At 44.5% G+C, this 23,899-nt stretch overlaps 1 protein-coding gene across 2 annotated transcripts in view; it reads right to left on the bottom strand.

Annotated features, from left to right (window-relative positions):
- The window catches only part of EDIL3 (EGF like repeats and discoidin domains 3), a 236,791-nt gene extending 227,858 nt beyond the window's left edge, over positions 1–8,933 (bottom strand). The window contains exon 1 of one of the 2 annotated variants that reach the window (XM_056513351.1): positions 8,662–8,933. In XM_056513351.1, the coding sequence (XP_056369326.1) occupies positions 8,662–8,728 (67 nt within the window). In that variant the 5' untranslated portion in view covers positions 8,729–8,933. The remainder of the gene's footprint in view (positions 1–8,661) is intronic. The other variant, XM_056513352.1, reaches the window with a different exon arrangement.
- Between the last annotated feature and the right edge of the window lie 14,966 nt (positions 8,934–23,899).

The raw sequence follows: 23,899 nt of genomic DNA, 5'->3' as shown, positions 1-23,899 counted from the left end.
CTGTTATTTATGCTCTGCTGTCACAGCTCTCCATAATTATGCAGGTTGACACAGCATCTTGACAATGATAGGGGAAAAAGCAGTTTTTGCAGAGATTTTTTTTTTTCAGCCTCCCTACACAGAAGCTCAGCAAATAAAATAGCTGCAGCTAAAAATTAGCAATGCAGTCATCTCTTTCACGTTTGGTTTGGGGCTTTTTTTGGCTTGTCAAAAAGTTACTGCACTCTATGTCTAAATTGTAGCTTTATCCTACAGTAGGACCATAATCTGACTATGCATAAATGCCTTGTGTTGTTTAGAATTGAAAATAATCAAGGAAAAAATTAGTTGCAAGGGGTAAGGGGCAGGAAGAAGGAGAGAAGACTATTTGCAAAACACTGAGAAAATGCCTTGCTTTTCACCAAAATTAAAAATTTGAAACTGTGTGGTTCAAATCCATATTGTGAAGAACAGTCACCTGAGCTTGTGCTGTCCCAGGTGTGCAAGCCACACTCCAGAGTGAGGCTGCTCAAGAGCTAAACTACTGTGTGTACAGAATTGCAATATTCTGATAGAGCATTTTGGTTTAGGAAATTTTTCAATCAGCTTTAATCAGGAGCCAGGGCTTGATGTGGGTTATGCCTCTGTATCTGACCCCACCCTCCCACACAGCACCTGGGAGAGCTGAGCAGGGTGGTCACCCCTCCCAGGTGACCCTCAGCCCCTTGAGAAATCCCACACCCAGCCTCCCACCTCCTCCCTGCCCCCTGCAGCCTCCAGGGTCATGAACAACCCAAAAATCTGAGGCACATTTTTCTCTCACATCATCAGATTCCTGCTGGGATGTGCCAAGCTCCTGCCCTGGCTCTGCTGAAGGAGCGCTGATCTTCTTGAGCCTCCTTATCCATCTGCTGCTCCTCCCTGCTGTCATCTGTGCACTTCAGCTTGCTGCTTTAAATACTGTGCCTGAAATCCTAAAACCCGGAACCTGTCGTTCTGCTGCTGCAGTTGGGAGAGCTGAGATAATCCAGGATTCTCCACTTTAAACAGCACAGGCAGAAGGATAGCCTTGGCTGAACAGGAATATTCTCTTGGAAATAAGGCAATAAAGGAAGGTGTGTGAGCAGTGTGGGCAGGGCCAGGTGGCATGGGAAGAACATGGAGATGCTGTCAGTGGAGAGAGGAAATTCATGTGGAAAAATCCGAAGCTCAGATGGAGTTGGGGCTGCCAGAACTGTGGGGGACAACTAAAAGAGATTCTGAATAACATAATGGCAGTGCAAAAATGCCACTGGCCCATTCCAGGTTGAGGGACAGACAGGGACAGGGACAAGGCTGAGGTGTTCAATTCATCCTTTGCCTCCTCCTTTGGATGGACCAAGGGATCCCCAGTGCCCTGAGCTGTGAGAATCATCACATCTTCACTAATGGGGGGTCCCCTGCTAATCCCAGTCTGCTGCTCCAGCTATGGGGCCTAATGGGATTTATCCAAGAATCCTCAAAGAGATGCTGATGCCATCACAAAATGTCTCTTGATGATTTTTGAGTGGTCTTTGTAGTCCGGAGAAGTCCCAGATGACTGGAAGGTGGAAAATGCCCCACTTTTCGAGGAGAGCAAGAAGGAGGACCCTAGAAAAACTGTCTGTCAGTCTCACTTCAGGGCCTGGTAAAGGTATGGAGAAGATTATTCTGGGAAGTATTGAATAACACCAATAAGGATAAGGCAATCACTGGTCACAGCCAGCATGGCTTCATGAGGGCAAAGTCCTGCTCGTCACACCTGTTTGCCCCTTGTGACAAGGTGACCCACCCAGTGGGACAGGGGAAGCCAGTTGACGGAATCTTTCAGGATTTCAGGAAAGCTGTCCAAACTGTCTCTTCCAGGATTGCCCTGGACAAACTGTCCATCCCACAGCCGGACAAACACACAGTGAGATGGGTGAGCAGCTGGGTCATGGGTCAGGCACAAAGGCGACAGTGACTGGTGTGACATCAGGCTGGAACTCCATCCTGCTCATCATCCTCATAAATCCAGGTGGATGTAGGACTGGAAGGGATCCAGAGCAAGCTCACAGATGATACAAAACTGGGGGAGGTGTGGATTCCCTCGAGGGCAGTATGACAGAGGAGAGGCCTGGGCCAGCTCCAGCCCTGTGAGGCCACAAGGGCAGGTTTGTGCCCCTGGGACGGGGCAGCCCTGGGTGCAGGGACAGCCTGGGCAATGGGAGCAGTGCAGGGAAAGGCCCTGGGCAATGGGAGCAGTGCCAGGGAAAGGCTCTGGGCAATGGGCAATGAAAGGCTGGACAGCAGTGACAGGGAAAGGCCCTGGGCAATGGGAGCAGTGGCAGGGAAAGGCCCTGGGCAATGGGAGCAGTGCCAGGGAAAGGCCCTGGGCAATGGGAGCAGTGGCAGGGAAAGGCCCTGGGCAATGGGAGCAGTGGCAGGGAAAGGCCTGGGCCCTGGGCAGTGGGAGCAGTGCCAGGGAAAGGCCCTGGGCAATGGGAGCAGTGCCAGGGAAAGGCCCTGGGCAGTGGGAGCAGTGCCAGGGAAAGGCCCTGGGCAATGGGAGCAGTGGCAGGGAAAGGCTCTGGGCAATGGGCAATGGGCAATGGGCAATGGGAGCAGTGCCAGGGAAAGGCCCTGGGCAATGGGTGGCTGGAGCCAGGAGGGACATCCCTGTCCTGGGGCTCCGGGCCCAGCACGGCCGGCCGGGCCAGGGAGGGATCGTCCTGCTCTGCTCTGGGCCGGGTGGCCTCACCTGCACTCCTGGCTCAGTCTGGGGGCAGGGTGACAATGGCACTGAGTGTCAGGGAGTGAGCAAAGGAGGCCTGGGGACGGGCACGGGCCTGAGGGAAGCTGAGCCAGGAGCAGCCGAGGCACCGGGGCCATTGGGATGGAGGAGACCGAGGGGAGCCCTCAGTGCAGCCCTGCGGCTTCCTCATGAGGGGAGAGGGAGGGCAGCTCTGATCTCTGCTCCTGGGACAGGGACAGCACCAAGGAATGGCCTGAAGCTGTGTCAGACAGGTTTGAACTGGGTATCAGGAAAAGATTCTTCCCCTCAGGGTGCTGGACACTGAACAGGCTCCTCAGGGAAGGGGCACGGCCCCAGAGCTCCAGGAGCTGCCAGGGATGTACAGGGTGGGATTTTGGGGTGTCTGTGTAGGGACCTTGTAGGTCCCTCCCAAATCAGCATATTCTGTGGTTGTGTCAGTATTTACTTGTCCATCTTCAAACAACTTTACCAAAGACATATATACAAGTCACAATATGTAAGTCTTATGGACACAAGTCTTTTATAAAGAGTCTTAAAACCCCCATTTGCCCACAAATGACCCCTCAGTAAAAAGTTTTAGGTGCGTGGAGTGAGGAATACTGTCAATAATCTCAAAAAAATACAAAATCCTAGACGGTGCTTCTTTCGCATATAAAAATTCCTACTTCAAATACAGAGCTGCACATCAGGAATTCATAGGATGATTGGGTCTTATCTAACATTTCCTAAACTTCTAAGTATCAGACCAGATGTGAGGCACATAAGTGGCTGCAATTCCTCCGTACGGTCTCTGGAGTGTCAATATACCCAAATTACATTATGTAAAAAAGTACCCAAAGTACAGTATGTTTGCATCTAGCTGCTATACATTATGTAAAATTAGTATGTTTTTATGTGTGTTTCACATGATAACACATTCACACACACTCACACCACATGTAGTTATTAGCTGGATTAGCTAGAGACTTTATTAGATAATCATGGTCTGCTTCATTTCTCAGCTTTAGGATCTCAAAATAGAAGAACACCCCCGCTGTGATGAAAGGTAACACAGCTTGCTGATTAGAGGGAAGAAAAAAAAAAACCACACAAACAAATGAATAAAAAACCCACAAATATGTCAAGTATATCCCCTCACCAGCAAGACTGAGATTTGATAAAACCTCAAAGCATGAAGGTGTGGTGCAGGTTCTGCACCTCCAGATTCCCGGGTCACAGCTGCTCATTCAATCCCCCCTCCAGAGCACACAGACCCACAGCTGCAGGTACTGAGTTTGGACAGATCCTTGCTCTGTTCCTACAATATGAATGGCAAAAAAGCTGTTCTACCCTCTAAATAGATTGTTAGAAAATCAGCCCTACCCTGCTGTCACTACACACAGTGAGTTGTTCTCCCTCAAACATAACATCCAAGTTTCCTATAAAAAATAAAAGTTAGAGCCATTATTCTTCAGACTGACTTAACACAAATTTAGGCTGAATTTGCCTTTCCCTAGGTTGTCCCCTGAACTTTAAATGCAAAATGAGTTTTGGTCCTCCAATATAAAACAGGGTTTTCCAGAGGTTTTAATTTTGCAGATGTCAACATTCTTACAACCCTTCTTTGGACTTGAATCTTTTGACTCATCTTTTATTTTCTAGCACATCATCTGACTGAGACTTCACTGTATTTTGTCTGTGAACCTGTTCTGAGATTTAAATTAATACCTGTTTGTTGTTCAACCCATATTTATTCAAACTCAACAGAGTGCCACCCCAGCCATGGCAGGGACACCTTCCACTGTCCCAGATGCTCCAAGCCCCAGTGTCCAGCCTGGCCTTGGGCACTGCCAGGGATCCAGGGGCGGCCACAGCTGCTCTGGGCACCCTGTGCCAGCCCTGCCCACCCTCACAGGGGACAATTTTTTCATCATCTAATAAAACCTAATCTCACTTGTAATACAGCACCAACCATCCTTTAGAATTTCAGGAATCCTGAGTCTGTGGCTTACCTAAGTTTTAGACTTTTAAGAGACTAAGATGAAAACAGTAACACACCAAATCCTATGTGACTCACAGTAAATTTGAGAATAACAGAGATTTATCTCTGATTCTTGCAGTTTCTTAAGCACAGCTTCCCCAAGCAGCTTCACTTAGGCTTGAAGGGGCTTTCACTCAGGCTGTGAGTTTGTTACTGCTGTTGTAGAGACATGTGCTGCATAAACAGCTAATTTAAGGCATAAAAATCTTAATTAAAAGTTACTGTCTTTTGAAATAACTGCCAGAGTGGATAATTTCCTTGATTTTCAATAGAACAGTAATTGAAAAAATGTGGAGGAGGGAAGATAAGACAGTGACCCTTTCCCCTATGGTGCCATTGATACACAACCTTCTATGAAGTATATCCTTTGAAAAGAGACACAAAGGATAAGGACATTAAGGGCAGTGAAATAGGAGGCTGGGCACATGAAAAAAAAAAAAAATAATTAAAAAACCAAAAACCTAATACTACCAGAACGATTAATTCCAGTTATAATAATGCATGGCTTGACATCAAATTTTGTCCTAGGCTGACCAGACACGTAGAGAGTACAACAGTATATCCACTATATGCTTTCTGGAGGCTATATGAGCAGTCATGGAAAATCAATTTGAATACAAATGTAATTTGTTGAAAGAACAGTGAAAATCATTATGCAGGGTCACACTGTCAGCACTTTGTACAGAAGCAGATGCTGTCCAAAGATGCAAAGGCATTCAGTAAAACAGAAGAATCTTGGTCTTTAAAAGCCTCTGTGATCTTTTCAGCCTTTCAGTATAGATACGTGAGAACAAGGCTACAGTTTACCTCTCTTGTTTCTCAGCACTTTTGCTCCTTGCAGCTGATTCCAGCTGCAGAAAGGGGCTTTATAGAAACTTCTAAGACTCAGAGATAGTGAAAGTCCCCACTGTAACAGAGAAAAAGCAACATCTTTGAGCACTTCCTTCAAAGTTCCAGAGTTTTTCGCTCAGGCTGATAGGACAGGGTCATAAAATAAAGAATTAGACTTGCCTGTTTTCAGCAATGTCAATATAATTTTTAGGCAAACCACACATACAAACTCAGCCAACAGCTAAGTGGAGAAGCACCATACAACCCAGGGAGCAGCTTCACTGTAACAACTCAAATGGTAATTTTTCAGAAGGTTCTGTTGCAAAATGTTTATCATGAAGGTGTGGGATGCACCTACAGTCCTGTTACTGTTGTTGATCAGCTTACACCATGGCCAGAGGTGTATCTCAGAACCAAATCAGCACTTTTAAATCATGCTTTCCTTTCATCTGATCCCAGCCTTCACTGACTGCTCTTAAAGCTGCTGGCTTATTTACCCCTACAAAAAATACACAGTGGTACTCATGAGCCTGTATTACTGCAGGTGGGATGCACTCTGTTTCCTCCTCCTGAAATAATCTCTTGTAGTCTCTGTAGTCAATCTGGTAGTTACTGGCTGTCCACTCACAGTAAAGCACCAGAGTGCCTGGCATTCAAATTTGACCAAGGAACAGCAACAGCAGCAAATGTAAAAGCTTACAGCTGTTTTTAAATATGTATAAAAGGACATTGCTTATTAAAAATGCACCTGCATCTTTCTTGCAAGCTAAGGGCTGGAAGTCCCTGCACCCTTGAAGGCTGGTTTCATCATGTACTTGCATATAAACACATCTCTGAAGACCAGGCTCCTGTTACAGTGCATGAGATTGCAAATTTATCAGACTGGCCAGGAAGAAGAAAATGACAGTCTCCCATTGAGATGACTTTTTCTCCATTACTGTCTTTCCATCTTTATCACCCTTCTCTCTCCCTTAAAACCAACAACAACAGCAAAAAGACAAAAAGAACTCCCACCCCAAATTTGCTGACATACTATGCATTTGTTCCAAACACAAAAAGCAAAATGTGGGGTTTCTTATCACGAATAAACAGGATTTCGACCTCCACCATTACTTTACAAAGCTCCAAGAAGAAAAGCAGTCAGCCTTTTTCTTCAAGAGTAGGCTTGAAACACAGGTCAGTAATGAAGTATATGACTCAATTTTCATCATCTGCACTTGGAATTTACCCCCACTGGTTTTCAATCTACACCATTATGGGTATGGACTCATAGTGAGTGGTGTTGAGACAAGTTCAGCACTGTTCAAAACCTTCTTCGGAAAGAGTTTTGGTTACTCACAGTGCTTAGAGTCATTGCAACTTTGAGGGGATCTATTAAAAGTAAATGTTATGACAGCCACCAAAATTAACCTACTATATATGACTTCTCAAGCAGCATTTTGCTCCATTTCAGCACACAAAAAAAAGACCCAGTATAATTTTCTTCTGTTTCTTTTCGGGAGCCAAGGACAAGCCTTTAACTGAAGAATCACAGCTTAAGCAATCACAGAGAAAATGGATTTTTTTCCTTCCTATCTCACTTCTGCTAGAAAACCTATTAAGTTCTCTCTCTTCTGAAGTTACCTGAAACCATGGCAAAACTGTAGACTTTAATGAGAAAACATCACAGATGTGAGCTATCATAAGTTCCAAAGAAGCCCAGTGCATGACAAGTCCAGGTTTTATGGCAGATACAGTTATCTTCTGCTTAAAACAGAGACTTTGGGGAATAAGCTGCAGGTACAAGGACATATTGCATAAGCTATCACATGCTCACTGCAACTGTGTGAATGCTACCAGATTTTGAGAAGCCACCGTGCTGAATAATTTAAGGGCTAATAAAATATTCAGTTTTTAACGGATACATTTTGAAACCTCAAAAAAAAAAAAAAAAAAGTTAATAATGAGGGGAACGGGTCTAAAAGTCAGCGGGAATATTCTGGCACTCATTAGGACACCAGCTGTTGTACCAAGCAGGAGGACGGAGGGGCTCTCCACGGCGGGTGGGATCGCACAGAGACGGAACATCCGCGGCACAGGAGGATGCTCGGAGCTCGCAGAGGACCAGCAGAGTCCTCGGGGGGGCTGCGGGCAAGAGCAGGGGACCCACGGGGATCCCGGAGCCGAGCCCAGCGCCGTCCCCGTGGGTGCGGAGGGTGCCCGGGAGGGACAGGATGCGACGGGACGGGCAGGGAGCGATCGCCCACCGCCCCGGGCAGCCCCCCGAGCTTTCTGCTGCCCATTCCCCCACACATCATCTCCTCGCTCGACGAGCTCCTACAACTTTTCAACGAGAGGGGAGTAAAGCCCCGCAGCCTGCAAGAACTGGTTAATGTAAATAATAAAGAGAACTCCCAAGAGACCTAAAGTTGTCTCCCCGGGGTAGCGTCGGCGTTTTCTTTTTCGGGAGGGTTTTTGTTTGGTTTGTTTTGGAAGGGGGTGAGACACCGAGAAGGTGTTTTAGGATGGAGAAGACCTAATTAGAGGGAGGCAGCGAAAGGGTCTCCTGGCAAGAACTGCCGGCTGCTGCTGAGATGCTCAAGCTCCCGAACGTGTTTGCAAACTGCTCCGCGTTTTGCTGGGTCCCCGGCTCGGAGCTAGCAGCCTCCAAATTACAGTGAGGACGGGTGGCTGGGGAGGGCTGGAGGAAAGAAGGGAAAAGCGGTGGGGACAGCTCTGCGGATATTAAATCTTCCCAGCCGCTCATCTGGATTACATTTAAGCTCTCACGGCATTTCTTTCCCCTCTAATTAAGCATAGTTTCAAAACAGAACGTGTCTGAGGCTGGATCGTCCGCCGGCTTCTATTTCAAATGCACAGATAAGTATTATCTTTTTTTTTTTTTTTTTTTTTTTTTCCCTTATCCATAAAGAGAAAAGGAGAGCCCAGACAGCGCCACTCTGCTGAAAGCCACCTCCCCTGTCCCCCGCGCACTTGGACTCCGACTTTGCGGGAGCTCCGGCGCGACCCCGACCCCCATCCCCGCTCCGTCCCCGCTCCGTCCCCGCCGTCCCCTCACCTCGGGCGGGGCGCGGCGCCGCCAGGCTCCCGCAGAGCGCCAGCCAGGCCAGCACCGCGCGGCTCATCCTCCTCCTCCTCTCCTCCTGCTCCTTCTCCTGCTCTCCTCCGCCTCAGCCGAGGGATGCGAGCGGCGGTGCCTCCGCCCGGCGAGGCGATGCGAGGCGCGGCTCGGATGCGCAGCCCCCGCCGCTCCGCCGCCACCGCCCTACGCGCGGCGCGGAGCCCGTCCCGCCGCCCGCCCGCTCTGCGCGCCCGCCAGGTGCCGCCGCGCCTCCAGCATGGCCCGCCCGCCGCCTCCCAGCCGCGTCCCAACGCCTCCTCTCCTCCCCCTCTTTCTCCTCTCTGCCTCCCTCCTCCTCCTCCTCCTCCTCCTACGGCTGCCCTGCCCGCCCGCCCCGCGCGGATCCCTGGACACACCCCGGCCCCGCCCCGCCGCGGCCGCGCCCCCGGGATGCGGGAGGAGCGGGATGCAGCCGGGACCCCGGGATGCGGGAGATGCGGGATGGAGCCGGGACCCCGCGATGAGGAGGGTGCGGGATGGAGCCGGGACCCCGCGATGAGGAGGGTGCGGGATGGAGCCGGGACCCCGCGATGAGGAGGGTGCGGGATGGAGCCGGGACCCCGCGATGAGGAGGGTGCGGGATGGAGCCGGGACCCCGCGATGAGGAGGGTGCGGGATGGAGCCGGGACCCCGCGATGAGGAGGGTGCGGGATGGAGCCGGGACCCCGGGATGAGGAGGGTGCGGGATGGAGCCGGGACCCCGGGATGCGGGAGATGCGGGATGGAGCCGGGACCCCGGGATGCGGGAGGAGCGGGATGGAGCCGGGACCCCGGGATGCGGGAGGAGCGGGATGGAGCTCCCGCATGGAGCCGGGACCCGCGATGAGGACGGTGCGGGATGGAGCCGGGACCCGCGATGAGGAGGGTGCGGGATGGAGCTCCCGCACGGATCTGGACCCCGCGGGCCCCGGCTGATCCCGGGGACGCTCCCGCAGCGCTCCGGTGTGCGTGGACGGCGGGCTCAGGTCTGCGTGGCCGGGGTTCCTCTCCCGCGGCAATTCTAGTCCTGGGCTAGGTTGGTTTTGGGTGAGTGCCTGCCCTCGTCTATCAGGGAGTGGACTCTGTTCACGAAGGTGTTTTACCCTCCGCGGGGGAATTTTGCCCTCCACAAACTTCTGTCATGCAGGTGCTGTCCAAATCCTGCGCTCTGCCGAGTGCAGCCTGGGCTTAAAATCCCTCCTGAACATCCACTCGGGGAACTCCTGCGGAATCACAGGATTTCGGTTGGAAGGGACCTCAGAGCTCACCCCATCCCAGCCCCGATGCCATGGGCAGGGACACCTTCCCTAGTCCAAGCGATGCAAAGGTCCGTTCTTCCCACTCCCTCCCTCCTCAGGTAGGATGTCATCCTGCCCGAAACTGGAAGGGAATCAAAGCAAGGATGAAAGATGCAGCGGTATTTCAGAAGCAGCCCAAGGTAGAGAGTAGGAAGATCTCATGTCAGACCATTACACACTTTTTTTTTTTTTTCCCCCCATCTCTTTTCCCTACCTGGGTATATAAAGAGCCACGAGACTGAAAAAAAAAAAGTAGTAATTGCCTAGTGGGCGTCAAAAGGCTCTCTAGATATTTTATATCTGTAATTTGCATCCCCTCTACATGCCTTCATGGTGAAAGACCACATATAAATATTATATTAAGCTTTAATGCACTTGCCGAGTGAGAAGGATGCACTGAACAGCACTAGGCTGTTGAGAAGCATTTCTGCAAATACAACCTGAAAGTCCAGGCTGCTTGCATGACAACAAGAAGAGACATCATGAAATTAGGAGTGGAAACGACCCGTTAAGTCGTCTGATCTCTTGGTTACTTTGGCTGGCACCTCGCAGTAGTTACAGCATTTCCCTTTGCAAGCCCTTTGTCTGCCATTAAATTCCTGCCAGTGACAGGGTGACAGCCCTTGCCTAAAGCTCTGGTTTTACATCTGAGCTGGCAATTAATCACATTTTTCTTTGACGCTGGAAGTGTTTTGGTTTCAACACCTTGCATTGTCAGCAAAGATTTGAAAGGACAAGGCTTTTTTGCACTGGTTAAACTACAAAATTAACAGAAATTACTACACCTTGATAAAAAGCATTTGACAGTTATAATCCCACGGCTTTTTCTCTTGCTCACAGCTCAGTGGTGCCCACACCAGGTGTGCACTTCACTCACCACAGCAGGGCAAAGTTTCCTTTCAGCCAGCGGTGGTGGGGAGGTGCAGAGTTATCCAGCACGTTCAGACAGATAAAGAAAAAAAAGCCAATCTCCAGACATTAATTTAGCCCACACTAGAAGAAAAGATGTTTTATGCTGAGCTGCAGTCCGGTGTAATGCTCTGGGCACATGGGAGCTTGGTAACACCCACCAAAACTTTTCCCTGTGCTCAGTGTGTGCTCGCACAACTCCCCTGGCAGCGCTCAGGTGTGCTACAGCCACGCCTCCATTCAGCTGCACAGGTGTCCCTGCCAGGCATCACCACCTCTACAGCAACTCGGAATTTACACATCGGTCTCCATGCCAGAGATCTCCCTGAAGAACTACTGCCTGGAAAAAAAATTCTCCACTTTCTCCCCAAGGGTTGCTTTGCTGTCAATAAAGAGATAGTGGAAATTTAGGAAGCCTTAACAAAGCTTCTGATTTTAATGCATCGTTTCTCTACAACGGTGCTAATTTTACTGCTTATCTCTGTTTTACAACCAAGATTCCAGCTGTCACAATTACAAGGCAAGCTGCACTGTAGCTGCTGTGGCAGCCCAGCATGCCTGCACCCCCAAGTGGCAGCCTTGCCCGTGATTTTTTTTTTATTTATTTATTTTTCTTGAGGGAATAATCCCTTAATGCAGTCCCTTTATTTCCCCAATTAGGATTCATCTAAAGGGACTAACTACACTCGGTACTGGGGAGGCCTTTTTCCACTGAGAGCCTGTGACTAGCAGCTGATTAAAATGACACAGAAATAGCTTCTTCAAAGCCAGGCATTGTTTATTCAGCCAAAAGGGCTGAAACAACAAAAGGCTCTTCTGCCTGGTTCTTACCTAAAGTGCAATGCCTTTTTATTTTCAGGTTCTCCATAAGTTTTGTTCAATAAAACCTATCTTGCCAGCTCAGAGTAATCAGACTTTTTTGCTGCCTCACTCTGCTGGGCTCCTCTTCCTGTGCTGCTTCCTCCTGCTTGCTCCTCTGTTTTTTTGGGGATGACCCAGAATTGGGGGATGCTGCAGGAGACCCCCTCATCCAGCACCTTCCTTCTACCCCAGTTTCTCCCCTTAGCACAGGGCAACACAACTCCAGCTCAGTGCTGCGAGGTTGGCTCTGAGGGGCAGACTGTTCCTTCAAACACAAAGGAGCGATCACTTTCCTCTAGGTGTTCTTAATGTGGATTTTCTGGAGCCAGGCTGTGCTGTTTACTGCTCCAGAATGTTTTTTTTTTCCTTGGCTGTTGTGCTGTGGGCTCACACTGTTGTCCTTGGGGTTGTTGCAGCATCTCCACCCCCTAACAGTGACCTGTCCCTGGCCTCACCTTCTCACTGAAGATTCTAACCTGATGTCCTTCAATGTCCTCCAATAAAATACTCATTTTTTGCCATTATCTGTTTTTCTTGAAGCAGCTGCCTCATTGCCAGCAGAAGAACCCATCTTCTGATCATGTAAGTTTGCATACTACAGGTATGCAAACATCAATTTTATGGGAAACCCCAGAATCTTCAGGCAATCCTGAAGGTTCTCTTTTTGCTTTTATGGGTTACATACTTGCAAATCCTTACTGTCTTCCCAGTGGTAAAGGCACTTGGCTGAAATATGGGCAGGGTGGGACTGGGATGTCACAAGCCATTGCAGCTCAAGCTGATGTTCTACCTTTTACATCAACATTAATATATATATATGTATACATATAAAATAACATTTTTATATTTGTATTTCCATATTTACCCCTAAGGCAAAACTCTTCCTCCTGTCATGTAGATTCATTATATGCTTTGTAATTTGGAATTTAAGAGAGAAATGGGCTCAAGAACTGCCAGATATGAATCCTTAATATTTTCATCTTCCTTTTTCTGCCACCCATAGAACTAACTCAAAGACTACTTTTCACATTCCAGACTGTTCCTACACTTCAGGATAATTCCTGCTTAATTTTACTTAGCTGCACTCTAATACCCAAATACATATTTTATTTGTTTACCAATCACTCAGGATCAAAAACTCTTTTGCATCCAATTTTTTTTTAATGTTCTTCCATCTAAATGATCGGCTCTGTTTGTCAAGATTTCCTGCCTAATAGAATTGCCAGGCAGGGGCTGTGGAGACTGCCTAAATGTGCATCATCCCTCCCTTAGGTTAAGGATTCCTGTAGACCTTCTGGAGTAGAAGGGGTAGAGTGGACAGACAAATCAACAGCTGCCTTTCCAAGGGAAAGGAAAAAAAACAAACATTTTCAACTGGGAAAGAGATAATCCACGTCTGGTAATGCCCCCACTGTTTTCCTCCCTCTTACTTTCATTGGTAGCTTACATTTCCTGCATTATTTCCTGTCTTGCCACAAATGCTCCAATTAACACTTTGAAGTCCTGCAGTACATTAAACAGAAAAAAAAAAAAAAATTAAAATTGTAGCCTGTAGAAATATAAGCAGCCACATTGCCCTCCTTAGATAAGGAGCCATCAGTAAAGGAACAGTGACAGCAAGTCTGAATGTATAACATGAAGATGATTTTGGCAAAAGAGAAGAATAATGGCTAATGTTTAGCAGGGACATCAGGTCTAAGATTTGTTGCACAAAAGGTGAACCAGGCTGCTCACACCCGTGCTGCAGCAGTAGGAGAGCAAGAGCTGATCCTTCCTGTTTGCCAACCTCTTGCCAATTTTAGATGTCACCCAGACAAGGTGAGTGCAACCTGCCAATTACCCCCTAACACCTTTAGGGTATCTTGGATACCGGCTTTGAGGAGGAGATTAGTTTTATCACCAGCTCCTATCACAGCACCCGCCAGATCAGCACCTCCTCAGAGCCAGAGATCAGGACAATCTCAGGCTGCACAGGCACAGATTATATTGCCACCTCCGTTATAATTAGGGATATAAAAAGCCTCTGCTGCAAGCAGCAAAACCTTCTTCTTTTTTCTGTTTTCCCTAATAATCTGTACTTTGTTCTTCAGGGATTTGTCAGACGCCGTTCACCATAACTGGCTGCTCTGATTCTGCAAGTCATCTGTGTGTGCTTGACTCAAGAAAAGAGGAGATAATACATCTGTCTGTCACCACCACAGCAACGCTGCCAGAATTATTCCTGGGGTTGACACTGCCTCTAAAAACAGGGAGCAGTTGGTTCTTTTATCTCCTCCCAAGCACAGCCTGATCCCCCACTTGTTGAACATGTGAGGTTTCCCATTAAGTCAGTGGAAGATCCAGCTTCCCTCAAACCTTTCTGGTTCAAAAGTATTGTCATGCTCCATCACAGGAAAAGGGGGAGAAGTAGCTGTGCAACACAGGAAACATTCAAACTCCATTAAAAAAAAAAAAAAAAAAAAAAGAAGTACTTTTTCTTTTAGTCTTTTGCAGCATAGATTTTTTTTTTATCTTTTTGACTATTTATAGGAAGGAACCAATAAAATCAGTATTACCATTGGGTTTGACTGCTTTTCTTTTCTTTTGGAAACAAGCTTTTATTGCCTACAGAGGGTAGTATTAAAGAATCCTGCCTAAATGCCTGAGTATGTTTTAAAATGAATTCTTTGCCTCCCAAAATGCATACATGTGAAGTGCACAGGAGCACAGGAGAGGACTGCACAGGCTAAGGTGTGAGCACAACCCCTGACACGAGGCACTCCTACATTTCATTCTGTAAAACCTGTCTGCACACCCCTGAAGCTGAGAAACTGATTAATTTCAGTTGGGATTATTCCCTGCCTGTCAGTGACAGGAATTTGGATTACTGGTGGGTCTTTCAGCAGGAAAGCTGAGTGCTGGTGCACATGTGCCTGCTCACTGCCTCTGCAGACAGTTCAGCACCTGTGCCTGTGGTTCTCCCATTCCCTACAGACATCAGGAGGTCCTGAGTTGGAGATAAATGTGGCTGAGGAGCCACAGTTAAGGTACAACAGGCAAAGTTCTGCCCTGATGAAGTGACCCTTGCAGACAGTGGGTTATAGAATCGTAGAAGCATGAAAGAGTTTGTGTTGGAAAGGACCTTTAATGTCACCCAGTGCCATCCCCTTCCACACCTTCCACTGCCCAGCCTGGCCCTGGGCACTGCAGGGACCCAGGGGCAGCCACAGCTGCTCTGGGAATTCCATCCCAGCCCTGCCCACCCTGCCAGGAACAATTCCTGCCCAAAATCCCATCTAAACCCTCTCTCTGTCAGCTTGAGGAGGTCTTCTGACACGGAGCAGATCTCTGCTGAGGATCTGCCCCAGCTGCTGCTGATGCTGTGAGGTGTCTGTTCCCAGGAAGGCTCAGAGGGCTGTAGGATACTGTGCACACTGCTGAAGGCCTAGGCAAATCTCAGCCAAGCCTTTTCTCAGGTTCTGAGTCTTTTTCTCAGGCTGTGACACTTTCTCAGCTCCGGCCAGGATTTTTCCAAGGGTGATGACTTTCTTGCAGACAGAAAGGAATTAATAAACACAACATTAGCACCTGATGTTGACCGTGGGACAGTGCATGATGTACATGACCTGGGATGTTTTCTCCTGTAACCCAATGAATTGCTATCCTGACTTAGATTCACTTTTTTTCTTTCACCCAATTAGAAGTGTGTTGCTGTTATTTGCTGCTCCTAGGAAACAGCAACAGGATACCTGCATTTCTGAGAGGCTGATGGGCACCCAGAGCATCTGTGTGAGGGGTGCTGCTTCACTCTCACTTTGCTGTCTGTGCATTTTTTAAAATGCCCTCCCACTCCAGAGTGAGCAGGAGTCTGACTGGCACCTTGGATATCACACTCCCATTCCCTTGGTGGCCTGTACACCTCTCCCAGCTGCAAATATGTGCACTTAAATGAAATTAGTCAGTGGAAGGGAGGCTATCTGACTGAGCAGCCCTCAGCTCCTTACAAAACCAAGCTAGCACACACCTCTCTCTTTGTCAAGTTTGTCTCTCTCCACTGGTCCACAATTCCTAATTTTCCACTTGCACAGTGTTGGCTTTGCTGGTACAGCTCATTCTGCCCCTCTCTCTGGATTGTTTCTGCTCCCTTTTACCAGAAAGCCAAATCACCATCATTAATGGGAGTTTTTGAGTCTTTTACACCCCTCTACACAGCTGCCTAAGGAAAGAAGTCCAACAGCTCTGAGATCTCCAGCAAAGCTGGCCTTGCCTCTCATGCCTCAATATCAGGAATATTTACAACCTAAATCCTTGCAGGAGAATCTCTGAAGTGCAGCCCAGTGGTCCAGGTGAGCTGAAGGTGGAAGGGTTCCCTCTCATGCAGAACATTTTCCACCCTCAGAAATCTGGGTCCCCTGGCTTGGCCAGCACTTGACCAGCCCAAACTCAATTTCTACAAACCACACAGAAGAAAGCTGCTAAAATTCCAAGCACGGCTCCTCAGAGGCTACGTTTAATTTGTAACAAGCAAAGTGCTTGTTTTGGTTTTAGTGCTGAAGTTGCTGTTTTGCAAAGTTAAATGCGCTGCACCAAGGTCTTTATCCTACTGTTATTTACACTAGACTTTCAAGGAGAACACCATGAATGAACTTGGTGAAAGAGTTCATTTCAGACACCTACAAAACATATTTTCATGTTGGCAAGAATATGCTTCAACCATTTAAGCTCTAAGGAGTTATTACAGTGTCTGAGGCTGTGTGCTTTTGCAGACTTTTGCAATAAATAATAGCAGTTTTGGTTTGGTTTTGTTTTGGGTTTTTTTGGCTTTTTGTTCTTTTTTTTGTGTGTATGTGTTAATTCATTTCACTCTGATGGAGAAAACAAGATTTGAAACATAATTTTAGAAATGGCTTTGTCTTACTTTCAATGCTCATGTTGCACAGTTACTTTTAACAGCTCATTCACCCTGAATTTCAGAACTCAAGGTAGTTAAATCACTAAATCACAGTTAAATCACTATAAAGTATTTAAGATCATGGTGCCACCTGCATTTCAGGCATTTAACTGCAGAGTTTGCCAAGGATCTTGTGATTTCAAAATCAGAGAATATTATTAGAGCCAAGAGAATTTTCGCTCTTAGTCTCTCGTGGTGGGATGCATTTCAAATCAACATCACATACTCATGAAAGATTTCAATTATTAGTTCTGTATCAATCAAAAAGACAACTAACCAACATGGTTTCTTCAATCTTCTGATATCTGGCAGTCCAACGTGACAGTTTGTAGATAATTCATGTCAGAACTCGACAGTGTGAGAGATTCTAGAAATAATTTTTTGCCACTGCAGTGGGCTAACAGAGCCATCCTGCCTCAATCCATGACAAATATTTTTTTTGTCATGGAAAGTTCTTTTTAAGTGTTCTTGGTTTGATTGGTCTTTGGTTGGTCAACTTTGTTTTCTTGCTGTAACCTTCTTCAGGTTAATAGCTAGAAATATGTGTTAGAAATTGATATTCATCACATACCCACCCCCCCCAAAAATATTAAAAAAAAAAAAAAGATTGAGGGAAGAAGATGTGCTAGTTCCAGTTACACTTATGAAAGGTAATATTTTTCATGACTGGCAGGACATTTTTATCCAAGATGGAAAAGGGCATACTCATCTAAAGAAGACACAAGGATCCTTTTTTCATTTCAGACTGTTAATGGTACAGCAGCCAGAAACTTGCTTGACACAAGATGCTGAGATTTCAACCTGCACTCTGACTCAGGCTGCTTCCTCTGCCTCTCTGCTATATCAATTAAATGTCTTGACTGCTTCTTTCCCCTCAGGGACTCTGCTTTTCCAACGAGTGCTCTGCTTCTCATTATAATTTTGAGAAATCTTCATTTTGTCTCATTTGATTTCATCTCGATTGACAATCAGAGCAGATTTTCCAGGCAGCTGCTGCGCAGTCTGGGGTGCAGCAGCATCAGCCCCTTCCCCAGGGAATTTACAGCTTAAGACTAGAGTCAAAACCACAAAGTGCTGTGGAGCAACAAAGTGAATGGGGAAAAGTAAAAGAAAACATTATTTCCTTTGGCAAAGTAAGATCTGTGCACACAATTCTCTTTGTGTTGTTAATTGTGTGGGATGTAGATCTGGGGAAGTAAAAATTTCAAGGATAACTTGGGTTGTCTGATTTAAAATTTTTAAATCTCCTTCAGCCTTCAGACTGACATTTTTATTCTCACAGGAGGATTGTACAGGCCCTAGAATATAACTTATTATTATTATTATTTATTTATTTATTTGGTTTCAAAATCAGGACATCTCTCCCAGGAGGAGGAGAAGGGTGCTGCAGTACTGCTTTAGCAGTCAGTTTTAATAACACAACAGTAATACAGCAACCACCACCACAAAAACCACCACCACCAAGAATAAAAGCAATAAAACAATATTATTATTATTATTTTTATTATTATTATTATTACTACTACTACTACTAATTATACTACTATTCCTATTATTAATGGAAATAGAGAAACTCCACAGAGCCAACATGTATTTAGGTAAAGGAATGCAGAACAGACTGTGTTTATGACACCATTGTCGTGAAGCACACTGGAATATGATTCAACAGAATTTACAATGCATTATTACAACATGTTTTTAATAATGGACAAATAGGACAAATCCTAATAGCATTGAAATATATAAGTATATACATTTTTTTTTTCCCTTTCTTGTTAGGTTTGTGCAGTTTTCTGTCCATTTATTCTTTTCACATATCCTGAATTTCTGCCTGATTGGTGGTTCTGCCACATAAAAACTTTGTCTGAAATTGAGAGTTTTGTCTCTTAAGCAAGAACACTTTAAAGGGCCATTTCCATTGGACATTTCTCTCAATCTGAAAAAGCTTCCTATTTAAATATTTTCTTTATGACAAAGGATATTTCTGCATATGCTTTATTCTTAAATGTGTTCAAGAACTAATTTTCACAAAGGGAGTTTCTTCCTTTCAAATCTTTTGTTTCCAGCCAGTTAAATAGGCAAGATGTGTTACTGCTAAAAAATTCAGTTATAATTTATGTATGGATATAATATGGAAGGTTATTACTTGTCAAGTTTTTTTGGGGGTTTTTTGGCTAGGGATTTTTTGGTTGATTTTTTTTTTTTTTTTTTTTTTTTTTTAATAAGCAGTCAAATATTTCAGTATTTTCCAGATTAGGCAAACCTGGTAAATCCATTCACCAGAATTGTAATGGTGCATAAAACCTATTAAGTAGTAAGGATTTGCAGCTTTGGTAATCAAATTGGCAATATTGGAGCACTGAAGCTGAAGAAGAATGATGTTAATTATCATCTTTTTGTTATGAGGACAGAAGAGGAAAAAAAAAAAAGGCAGAAACTGGTAAGAGCAGCCAAAGATACCTTTTGCAACAAAATTTTGATCATTAAACTTGGAAAAGTTGGTGCCTGAAATTCTGCTTTTCAACCATACATATGCATGCAATTGAGAATGACCCATTTACACATAGACTTTTTCTCTGTGCCAAAACAGATTCTTCATCACTGACAAAGTTTAAATTCTCTTTAACAGTCCTCAGAGTAATGCAAAAATATTTTGTCTGAGACCAAAAAAAAAAAAAAGAAAAAGAAATTATGGCCTTTGAGCCTGAAGAAAAGTCACATTCTATCAGTTGGATGGGGAAGAGTTGTACTTCAATGCCAAATGTTATTTGTTGAGTCACATATCATTCTTACTTCTGGCAATTAAAGGCCCTGGAGATAAAATGAGTGCCCCCAGCCCACCAGTCCTTCAGAAAGTTTTTGTTTTTTCCCTGTGTATCTGGTTGTGCCTGGTGATACAGAACTGGGGCAGTGTGTGATGCACCTGGAGGGATTTGGGCTCTGCAGCATCCCTGTGCTGGGCACAGCCTGCAGGAGCTCAGGAGAAGGGAAGGTGAGAGGGATCCCCTCAGTCCATACAAACACCTCCAGGGCTGCCAGGGGATGGGGCTGGGCTCTGCTCGGTGCTGCCAGTGCCAGCACGTTCATTTGAGCTGCAGAGTGGTGAGAAGGATGCAGCAACAAGGGGGTTTGTGCAGTGCAGAAGCAAAGGAAACACCACACTTATATAGAGTAGATTGTGCAATGCAGAATAGAAATGATCTAACTGGTGCAAGAGGTGACACCCCTACAAGAGAGGTGACACCCTGCAGGTGCTTAATCATTGCTGTAATTCCTTTCTCTTATGTTTTTCTAGAGCAGTGTGAGAAATCCAGGTACTGATTCCCTGGCTCCCAGCAGTATCCAACACCACCAGCATAAGCAGCAGTAAAATAAAATAAACCTGTCTTGGGTTGCAATGTAGGATGTGGCCAGAAATGGGAATTCTGTCCCCATCTGCTAAACCAGGGGGGCAGTGACACTTATCCCTGTGGGAGATATCCTCTGCTAATGTCCCATCTTTAAACCAGCTGGGCAATCATCTTTATCTCCCACAGCCCATCCTCCCTCCAGGAGATATCTCCTGTTCATGGCCACTGAGTCCCAGGGCATGACTGATAAAATTCCATCATCCCATGGGAGATGCTCCAGCCAGGGGAGGAGCCAAGCCTTTCCTACCCAGATAAAAACTGAGATTTGGGACACCAGGGAACCTTCTTTCCACTGGATTCCAGAGGAAAACCAGACCTTTGCACATCATCCCTGCACCTTCAGAGGAAACTGCACCTTCTCCAGGAGCACTGCTCCAGCTGAACCACATCTGCCCCTGCAGGAGGATGCAGCCACCATTGAATGGGACTGTGCCAACACCCTGACTGACTGACGGGTGTCAGCTTGGATTCTGACTCTGGCAGGGCTGGGATTGTTCTGTGTAATACTGCATTGCTATTTGAATTTTCCTAGTAAAGAACTGTTATTCCTAATTCCCATCTCTTTGCCTGAGAGCCCCCTAATTTCAAAATTATAATAATTTGGAGGGGGGGGGTTTACAATCTCCATTTCAAAGAGAAGCTCCTGCCTTTATTGGCAGACACCTGTCCTCCAAACCAGGACAAAAAATTACACCTGTACCTGATCCGTGTTACACTCCCAAAGCTGAACAGCCCCACTGTGAACTGCACAAAGGAAATTTGCTGCATCTGCCTAGTTCACAATATTATGTTGTAGTTCACAATATTATGATTCATATATTATGAATCACATATCAAATATGATCTGAATAAAAAATTCCTTTCAATCTTTGGAAAAAAAAATCCTTTGACTTAACTTGAATCAATAATCAATTTATTCAGTTTGGATTGCAATCACACTGTTTCTTTGGTAAATTTTAAAGAATTTGGAATTGAATGGCAGCAAGTCCTACCTAGAAGTCATCCAAAGTTTTATTCTTATTCCTCCAAAATTCTTCTGTCTTTTAGGGTTTGGAGGTTTGGGTTGGTTTGTTTTTTGGGAGTTTTGTTGGTTTGTTTTGTCTTTTCATAGATTTCTGGTTTTTTTGTTTTATTTTGGTTTTATTTTTTTGGTGGTTTGTTTGTTTGTTTGTTTGGGTTTTGTTTTGGGGGGAGTTTCAGCAAGATGACTTGTTTGATATTCCTTTGATGCACATTTCTTACCCCATTTTCCTGCTTGATGTGAGACTTCTGGACAGCTTCAGTCCCACAGTAACTTCAGGATTTTTCTTTTCAACTATTTGAAATTACTTCTAGAGTCTAGATGTTTAGATGTCCTAAAACATTGGGAAGATCAGTTACCAAATACAACAGTTTTGTCTCTCCATGGACAGGGAAAAACCACACAGCTTAGACAGCAGTTGCTTGCACTGGTGAGAAGTTGCAGAATAATCAAAGTACCGGGGTGAGGAAGTCTTTCTCCATGAAAAAATAAACAAAATTAATTAAAAATAAACTAAAAATAAAAAGAAATTTTAAAAAGTAAATAAAGTAATAAAAATAAATTTAAAGTAATAAAAATAGATTTAACATAATAAAAATAACAAGAAATAAAAATATGAATGGAAATGCTTTCATAAGAAGCAGGTTCCTTTTACTTGTAGGGCCACAGAAAGTAACTAGAAACATCATCAAGGACTGAAGAATGCAAAGAGAGGACATAAACTCATTTATAGGAGACTGAAAGATTGTGGTATAGAGAAGTAGGATAAATTGTGAGAAGGTGGTGACTTTATGGTACTGCAGTCTGCTCTGTAGTGAAGGACAGATATTTCATGGTTTCAGTGCCATGGAGACATTGCAGTTAGTTTTGGTAAAATAAAAAATAAAAGCCCCCACAGCACAAGTAGAAAACTAGGCATAATTAGTTCTGTTGCTTACAGAGAATTTTTGTTTAATTGCTTTTTAATGCAGATGCTTTGGAAAGGGAAACGTAACACATTTTGTAAATGGACTTACTGGCTATAGAAAAGGCAAAATAAACATTTATCTCTGCCCTTATTTACAATAACAAAAGAGATGCATCCATGAACAAATGTTAGCATTAATGCTTTGGTGGGTTGCCAGAAATACACATTTAGCCAGCAATTTTAAAAACCAAACTATTACACATAAAGTTGGTGATATCATCTCTAATAAAAATAATGGTCACTATTTAACACTATAAACAACCAACATTTGCTGGAGCCCATAATTAGTGTTCTGGCTGAACTTCAAATGCTTTATATATTCAATCTGCAGCCTGTTTCTTTGCTTTATCACCTCTCATTTCCATACTCTTAAAAAGAGTTACCCATTGAGCTCATCCTTTTAGGGCAATATCTTCACCTTCTATAATTCTGTTTATGCAATCTGGTAGATCTACCAGTATTTTGAATTTGGAGAGACCTTTAATTTCATTTTGTCCCAGCCCTGCCATGGCAGGGACACCTTCCCCTGTCCCAGGCTGCTCCAAGCCCAATGTCCAGCCTGGCCTGGACACTGCCAGGGATGGGTCATTCAGGAATTATCTTTATTGTGATATACAATGGCAATTATTACATATGTTTGCTGTCTGACAAAGCAGTTTCCTCCCATCATTGATATCTTTGATAGGTAGTTCAATTAAGAAATCGTGGTGATATGCTTGTATTTTTTCCCTAAACTAGAAGGTTGTTTTTTTTTTTTTAATACTTTTTTTTTAAGTACTGTTACATTTGATTGCAAAACACAGATACTTTTCACTGCAAACAATCAAACAAATCAGACCTCAAAATGATCAAGAACTAGTCAAGAAATAAAATATCAAAACACTTTCTTGAAATCTAAACATATGCAATTTTTTTTTTCATTCAACACAATGGAAGTTAGATGGAATAATGAGGAACAAAAACCTCATGTGATATACATTATTTTAAAGTTAGAATATTTACTAACACCTTCAGTTTCCAGCCTTTTATCTCTGCTGTTGTTGGAAAGGCACCATGATTGATTGATTGATTAATTGATTGGTTGATAATGACTGATAACCCCCTTAACGTGCCTGTATCTTGCAATCTCTTCATCCACACAAAAATGAACTTTCATGGTAAAAATGGTTAAATGGTTAAAAATGGTTTAAATGGTTAAAAAAATGGTTAAAATATGTGTGCTGAGCACTCAATCAAATTCAAACCAAAATTACAAGCAAACAATGTAGAAAACCATTGTTTTTTTCCACTGGGCAAAGTTGAGTATGTTTATGACACATACACAATATAATTTAATTTTTATTAATTTTATATTCATTATAATAATTATTATACTATAATGTCATATCAATTAATTTACATTAATTTATATTATTTATATGATATTTTATTTTTTAGTTAATTAATGAAAGAGAAACATATTCTTCCCCACCTTCTCTAAACCCACATAGCACTGTGAAATATTTTCCTTTATTTGTTTTAAAACCTGATTTGCACTTGCAAAACAATACCTATAGATTCATAATTATTCTCATTTTGAGTGGTGAGTATCTCCCCTTTTCCCCTGAAACCAAAATTTACAGGAAATAAGTTTACAGGAAAACAAGATAAAGAAAAATTGTTTAAAAACTTCTGAATATTCAGAGTAGGGGAGGCCACTGTGTGATAAATTGAGGGAAAGATAAAGCTTTCACCATCAGATATTTGCTTCCTGCAATTGTAACTTGCTACATTCAGTTCTGCTGCATTCCAATGCACCAT

Source organism: Oenanthe melanoleuca, chromosome Z, assembly GCF_029582105.1.
Source record: "Oenanthe melanoleuca isolate GR-GAL-2019-014 chromosome Z, OMel1.0, whole genome shotgun sequence".
Classification (NCBI taxonomy): Eukaryota; Metazoa; Chordata; class Aves; order Passeriformes; family Muscicapidae; genus Oenanthe; species Oenanthe melanoleuca.
Note: the sequence above shows the minus strand (reverse complement) of the source record. Positions and strands in the feature narration are given on the sequence as shown.